This window comes from Marmota flaviventris, chromosome 10, assembly GCF_047511675.1.
Source record: "Marmota flaviventris isolate mMarFla1 chromosome 10, mMarFla1.hap1, whole genome shotgun sequence".
Classification (NCBI taxonomy): domain Eukaryota; kingdom Metazoa; phylum Chordata; class Mammalia; order Rodentia; family Sciuridae; genus Marmota; species Marmota flaviventris.
Genome location: NC_092507.1, coordinates 43,166,156 through 43,173,593, shown reverse-complemented (window position 1 = coordinate 43,173,593; position 7,438 = coordinate 43,166,156). Strand labels below are relative to the sequence as shown.

The 7,438-nt window shown below is 52.5% G+C and overlaps 1 protein-coding gene across 6 annotated transcripts in view; it reads left to right on the top strand.

The window, feature by feature from the left end:
* Window positions 1–415: 415 nt before the first annotated feature.
* The window catches only part of Ssbp3 (single stranded DNA binding protein 3), a 157,765-nt gene continuing 150,742 nt past the window's right edge, over window positions 416–7,438 (top strand). Inside the window, exons 1-4 of one of the 6 annotated variants that reach the window (XM_071617867.1) lie at window positions 416–773; window positions 1,749–1,821; window positions 2,043–2,104; window positions 4,598–4,682. In XM_071617867.1, coding sequence (XP_071473968.1) covers window positions 718–773; window positions 1,749–1,821; window positions 2,043–2,104; window positions 4,598–4,682 — 276 coding nt within the window. In that variant the 5' untranslated portion in view covers window positions 416–717. The remainder of the gene's footprint in view (window positions 774–1,748; window positions 1,822–2,042; window positions 2,105–4,597; window positions 4,683–7,438) is intronic. The other 5 variants (XM_071617870.1, XM_027944897.2, XM_071617868.1 and 2 more) reach the window with 5 other exon arrangements.

Genomic DNA, 7,438 nt, shown 5'->3' with positions numbered 1-7,438 from the left:
GTCCGCGCCCCCTCCCCTCGGACGCCGTCGTAGCGCCCCCTGCCCCCGGGGTGTGCGGGGGGAGCGCTGGCCAGACTCCCAGCGCCGGGAGCCCCAGCGCCCCCGCCCGGCCCGCACAGCCCCCGCTGGTCCACAGAGCCGAGGCTCGCCCCCGTACACCCCCGGCCGGGCGCAGGAGCGGCCGCAGCTCGTGGAGGCGGCGCAGCGGGACTGCCGCGGCCGGCGCTGACAGGGCGTCCCTGCCGGCCGCCCGGGCCCACCCCCGCGCGCCGATTGGCCGAGGCGGCCGTCCGTCGCGGGGCGTTGCCGCCCGCCGCGCTCCCTGCCCGGGCAGCCACGTTCGGTTGAGCTCCAAGTAGACCAGCGGCGGCAGCGGCAGCGGTGCCGGAGGCGCAGAGGGCGGCGCAGGCGGAGCCGGGCGGCGGGCGCGCGGGCGGTTGGGCGAGCAAGCGAGCGAGCGGCGGGCAGCCGGGCGGCGGCGGCACAGCGCAGGCCGAGCCGGCGCGGGAGGAGTTCCAGGGCGATGGGGCCGCGGCCGGGGCTGACGCTTTGACAGCTGGAAAGAGCGCGGAGCCAGCGCCGGGGGGGAGGGAGGGAGCGCGGCGAGCGGAGCGCGAGCGAGCGAGCGCCGGGAGGGGGCCAGGAGCAGGGCAGCTCGGCAGAACCGGACGGTAGCGGCGGCGGCGGCGGGGCTCGGCGCCCTCTTCTCTGCAAACCATGTTTGCCAAAGGCAAAGGCTCGGCGGTGCCCTCGGACGGGCAGGCTCGGGAAAAGTAAGCCCCCTTGCGAGTGGCGGCCGCGCGCCCCCAGGCTGCGGGCGGGCGGGTGGTGGGAGGCAGGTGGGCGGGCGGGGGTCTGGGGGCTGCTAGTCCTCCGGCCGCGGGGCTCCGCTTGCCTGCCCGGCCCCTTCCCCTGGTCGCAGCGAGGGAGAGCCCATTGTTGGGAGCCGGCGGAGGTTGGGGCACCCGGGAAGGGGCGGCGGGGCTAGCCGCTGGCCAGGGGTACTTGGTGGCCTCGCGGCCGTCGGGGCGCCCGCGGTGCGGGGTGGGCGAGGTCCCGCAGCGAGTCGGCGCGCTCGCCCCAGCCCAGGCGCTTGTCGCGGAGGCTGCACTTAGCCCATCCGGATCGGGCAGGGGGCGCGTGGCTTCTGCAGCCCCGAAGACTCCTTTTGTCCGCCCGCGGCGTGAGGAGTGCGTGCCGGGGGCTTTGTTCGGCCGGGAGCGCTCTCCCTTCCCAGCCCGCGGCCTTGCCGCCGGCTCCGTGCCCTCCGGGGCGCGGACTGGGCAGGGACAGCGGCGCCGGTTTGGCCCCAGGCTTGGGGGGACAGTTGTTTGCGGGGAGGTGATGAGGGCGGCCCTTTGCTGCCCTCTCCAGAGCGCGCGGAGCACCCGGACTAGGGCTGAGTTCGCTCGGACCCCCAAACTGGGGTGAGGGTGCTAACAGGAGTGGATAAGGAAAAGGAGGTTGGGTCGGGTGACCTGCGAGTTTGAGACTTAGATGGGTTTGGCCCCGACACCACTTGGAAGTTCAAGTTTGGGGGCCGCTCTCCAGCCCCTGTGGTTTGAGGCAGCCGGTCCCTGGTACCCTCCCCCTAACTGTTAGCCTGGCGGCCCTGCCTGGGGTGTTAGCTGCTCACCTTTGGTGGGGGCCACATGGGGACAGCACAGTCGGGACTCAGAGCCTACTGGCAAGGTCCGGAGAGTACCCGGTGTGTTTTGACCCATTCCTCTCACTTTGCCCCCTTCCAGGTTAGCTTTATACGTCTACGAATATTTACTGCACGTAGGAGCACAGAAATCTGCACAGACCTTCTTATCAGAGGTGAGTGGGACTCCCCCAGCATCCAGTTTCTTGACACCCCCTCCTCCCCACTATTCTTAGAGCCTTTGTTTTCAGGAGCAGCCACTGTGGCCACCATTTTGAATTTTTATCACCTTTTGGCATTTATTGTTGGTGGGTCTTCACAGCCTTTTGGCTCTGGGAAGCCCCCCGCCTGCCCTCCTCTCTGCTTCTCTAAGCTGCCTCTGCTTCCTCTTTTCCAGATTCGATGGGAAAAAAACATCACGCTGGGAGAACCGCCTGGGTTTTTGCACTCCTGGTGGTGGTAAGTTTGTGTGATAGTTTTGAGTGTGTGTGTTTTGTTCTGAGCCCTGGGTCCAAGCAAACAAAGACCAGAGGCTTGAAACAGGCCCTCCACCTTTACTTTACACAGAGCAGGGCACTTCTGGGTGCCTGGACCAGGTCTGGCCAAAGAGGAAAGGGCCGAAGAAGCTGCTGCCTAAAAGTTTTTTCCTGGTGTTTCCCCTCCTCTAGAAAACCAACTAATCTTATGGACTGGGGTAGAAACTTCTTGCTTTTCCATCCCACTCTGGGGCACTAGGCAGGGGCTTGAAAAATCCTTGAAGGGTTTTTGTCAGTCCTGCATGCTGCTTTAATTAGAGAGGAGTGGGGGCAGGGCTGAGTGGGGACACCAGGTCTGTTCTACAACTGGTCTGTCCTTTCTTTTTCTTCTATAAGCTCCAAACCATAAGAGGGACATCTCCTGGTCTTTTCCACACACTCTGAGAAAAAGCAAGAAAGAGTTGCCACTTCCTGTAATGATACTGATTCAGACTGACTGGACCTTCCTGTCCTCTGTGCCATCCCCCACCCCCAGCATCCCTGAACCCACAAAGCTTTATTTTACCAAGAACTTTAACTGCCTAGAGGTGACCTGGTGCTCTCTCCTTATCTGTGACCCTCTCTTCAGGCTTGTGGGTCTTACTGCTCTGAGACCACAGCAGTCTGGTCTCAGCATGGGATTCGTGGCAGGCAGGAGGGAGGCTTAAGGGTCAAAAGTAGCAAGTTGTCATGTGTGTGTGACCTGTGTGTTTTGTGGGACTGATTGGTGGAGTCTTTGACATCCTTTTGAAAAGGAAAAGAAAGCAGAGTGGCTTTTGATATTTTGGTGGAGTTCAGGAAAACGGAATGTCTCCTGGTTGGGATCTTAGCACATTTACCTGACCGCCGGCTCGGGTTACTGTTTCAAGTCTCTTTGAACAGTGGGAGGATGAAGTGTCTGTTCTAACTTGTGCAGAGAAAATGAGTTTTTAATTACTTCTGCCAACCTCCCAACTGCCGGTGTTGAAGGCGTCTGATGTGGCGTAAGGATTCCACCTGTAGGAGCGGGTGATAGGTTGGCTGCGGTTGTTTTTCGAGGGGAGTGTGTGGATGGGGTTGGTGGGTCTGGCTGCCTGGATCTTGTAGAAACTTAAGCTTTTGAGTGAAAGTTAACTTAAAGGGTCTGGAAATTTGGAGTCTTGAAGACCTTTTATGTTTGGAGGAGTTTAATCCAAGGTGCAGTTCCAGAAGGCTGGAAAGGGCTTTCTATAGCCGCCACTCCTGCCCTGTAGCTGTAGAAGTCCCCAGTTTTCTGTTATATCCAGAATCCCTGAAGCTTCTCCATCCTTGTCTCAGCCGCAGGAATGTGGAGTCTGTTGTGCTGGGCTCAGGTTGTGGTAGCTCTGAGTGGCTGTGGTCTGGTTTGTTAAAAGTCGCCTCCTGCGATTTGACACTGAGCAAAAGACCACGGCTTTCTGGAGCCAGAGGAAGCAGTGGAGCTGGTCTGATGGGGGCAGGCTGCATCAGTATTCACACACCTTAAGTGAGATGCTTGTCTGGTGATTGGAGCTGGCTCTGAGGGGCGCAGGAGCACTGAATTGTGAGTCAGACCTTGATTCTGTTGTCCACTGTACCCTTCAAGCTGGTTCTGTCCCAGGCCTTGGCTCCTGGTCTAGAATGTTTCTAAGGCCCTTTGTTAATACCAGTGACTATGCTGTGTTCATATAGCATTCTCTTGGTTTGCAGAGGACTTGTGTGTGTTCACAGTTCATACCAAGTGTTGGAGGGATCATATAGAATCACAAGGTTGGGGTGGCCGTTCTGGGTCTGCTCTCCCCTCCACAGTCCTTACTGAATGGACGCTCTCTGAAGAGGGCCCCGAGTTTCATGGAGATGCTTGGCTGTCCACAGCCTCCCCTTGGTCTGACATGTGTTTTTTGGTGGGTGGGAGAAGTAGGGGTGTGGGCTCTGGGATTAAGAATCTGTGAGGTTCCCTAAGTTGACATAATTGCAGATTGCTATGCATGTGAATCATAGTTGTATGTTTTGGCAATTTAGCCTTTTTATAGTATGTGGCCATTTTGTTTTGGGATGGTAAAAGGGACACAGATGGGACAGGCATGGATTCCCCAGATTCCTACCTTGTGATATACCATGGGTGGGTTGGGCTAATCCTCCAAGCTTTAGTGGTTCCAGTAGGGAGAGGATCACTTCGTTTATAGTACATGGTAGCCATGGGCAGTATCATCAGCATGAGGCGTGCCGTTCATAGTAGGCGCGTGGTAGTGGGAACTATTATTCTTATTACAAATGTCTGTCTTGCCAGAGAGCTCGGGTCTGTTCTGTTTTCTAGGCTTGAGTTTGCCCAGCGAAAGTGGGAAGGTGGAGTAGAGCCTGGAGGAGACCTGGAGCTGTTAGCATTGAGCATTGTGCACTTTCTGTTGTATACAGAAGTAACAATTAGTAACCTGATCTTATTTTATTTTTCGACTTGCAGCGTATTTTGGGACCTTTACTGTGCAGCTCCTGAAAGGAGAGACACTTGTGAACATTCGAGTGAAGCAAAAGCCTTTCATGATTACGTGAGTAACAAATCTTTAATCCTGGCAATAATTACAGGGTTGGATAGCTCTAACTTCTTCAGTACCAAAAGCAAATATACAGCCAATTGGCAGTGGTCTTTATTTTCTCCTTGCCTTTCTTTTCCTTCTCCTGCCCACCCACCTCCCTGCTGCCCTCCCCTCGTACCCCCCTCCCGCCGTGTTCTAACTTGGTGAGTGGTATTTCATTATGTTGTAATTATGCAAAAGAATGTAGATACCTATCTGGAGAATTGAACGATGTTGTGCAGGGCTTAGCAGGGCTCAGATCGTGTGAGGTTTGTGTGAAGAGTAGACAGTTAGCCAGGAGGAAACTGAGCAGGTTTGATGTTGGCCTAAGAGAAAAATCAGCACAACCAAAAAATAAAAAGCAAATATGAAACTTGGAATGGAAAGGTTGGTTGAATGGGTACTCTATTTTCCAGAGAGTGATCTTTCAAATTTTGGAGGGTGCAGGTATGTGTGTGGTGGGTGAGGCTCAGGTTGTATATACTAAGATGATGTGTAGTCTGGGGCACTCAACTATTCCATAATCCTGTGCCCAAAATGTTCTTGTGAACTAGTTAATTTGATCAGGTTGTGGTACCTTCTACCCTAACATTCACATTTTACCCTTGGATGAGTTTCTTTAGATTTGTGAACTTATTATATGAGAGATGTCTGCCTTTTGTCCATCTCCCATGGTAATCTCCTTCAAAAAAAAAAGACTTCAGATCTGGGTAGGGTTGGTGTCATGTTTTGCGATCTCATGAAATAAGTTAGGATCTGTTAGAAAACAGAAAAAGAAGTGTCTGAAGGTCTTCCTTGGCCTCCTTTCAGTTCTTACTTCTCGCTGGATGTACATGGTTGAATGTTTGTGTGCATGTGTGTGCACATGGTAGGGGATCTGTTGGATCTTTGCACTTTGGTATGAGATGGATAGGAATGGTCCCTATGCTCTGAGCATGGAAGCTGGTTTCTTGAAGGTCGTCAGGTCCCATCTGCTTGTCCAGACCATCTGTATCCCCTGTATGCAGTTTGAAATTGGCATAAGAGGACAGATCCCATCTGGATGAGTTTCACAGGTGGTCAAATCCCAATGTCATAAATATTGTCATGGTGGAAATTTCTCCTGTAGTAGGAGTTAGGGACTGAGCTGGAGGCTTGCTGGTTTTTAGCATATTCAATGTGATGGAATTTTGTTATGACTGAAAAGTTAATGCCTATGGAGTGGAATGCTGAGGAAATTGACTGGTTCTTGTGCCCTCTTCAGGGTTGAGAAAGAGAAACAAGTGAGTGGTACTTCTGGCCTGGTAAACTTTCAGTAGTAAAAAAGAGAGGTGACTGTTTCACTTGTGATGTGGTTCTTCTGGGAAAAAATCCCGTGGTGATGATCATAGGGTTTCCTGAACTGGAGCTTAGGGGAGGATAAGAGGTAGAGTAGCCATATAAAAATAGTTGGTGAGTTTGACTTTTCTACCTGGTAAAGAAAATCTTGCTCTTTTTTGTTGTTTTTTTCGAGGTACTGGGGATGGAACCCAGAGACTGTGCTTGCTAGGCAAGCATTCTCTTACTCAGCTTATATCCCCAGTGCTTTTGTTTTAGGCAGGGGGGCTGCTGGGTATTTAACCTAGGAGCATTTTACCACTGAGGTATATCCCCAGACCTTGTTTATGTTTTTGTTTTGAGATAGGGTCTCACTAATTTGCTGAGGGCTTCCCTCATTTGTGATCCTTCTGTCTCAGCCTCCCGGGTTGCTGAGGTTACAGGTGTGCGCCACTGTGCCTGGCTTTTATTTATTTATTTATTTAGTCTGTGGACAGCCACCCTGTGTTGCTTGTCTTTGACTGCTTTGCAGATGGCTTCATTTTGGAGTGGGTGGATGAATGGGAGGACCCATTTCAAGCCAGTCTCTTGATATAAGAGTTCTATGCTCTCTTTTATAGGGTACTTTTTAGAGAAGTTAATGATTTTTCAACCAAGTTTGGTGCTCTAGTAAATAATGTGAGACTCTCTTTGACAATTTGTCATGGTCTGCCCTCTTGAAGCAACGTGGTGGCTGGGAAAACTTGCCCGTGGGTGTGCCGCCAGTAACTTGTTGAGTAGAGTGGCAGAAGCGTTGTGTGAAACTGCTGAGGTTGGCGCTGACATTGAGATGATGCGACTAAGAGATGAAGTCACATTGATTGAGGTCCATGGTTCATAACTTTGAGGAGCAAAACGTTTTTTCCTAGATTGGGATCCTCTGGTGTCCTACGACCCAAGAGTCAGATCAGGAAATCAGTGAGTGATGAATGGAGATTTTGAAGGAATGAAGAGGTGGCATGGAGTTGGGAGGGCAGCAACAGAGATGCAACTGGAAAATGAAGAAATAAATACTTGAGCTGGGGATGTATCTCAGAGATAGAGCACTTGCCCAGCGTGTGTGGAGCCCTGGTTCAATCTCTAGCACCACACAAAAAAGAAAGAAATATTTAAGAAAAGGAGCTGGGTGCCGAGGCACACACTTATAATCCCAGCAGCTCTGGAGGCTAAGGCAGGAGGATCCCAAGTTCAAGGTCCTATAAAAAAATAGAAAGGGTTGGGGATATAGTTCAGTGATAAGTGCCCCTGCATTCAATCCCCAGTGCCAAAAAAAAAAAGAAGAAGAAGAAAAGGAATCCTCTGTTTCTCTTTGTCTTTCTCAAATCTTCATGTAGTCTCTCTTTCCATTCCTGTCATCTAGTTAGCCATTGTTCCTTCTGCTAAAATTATTATGA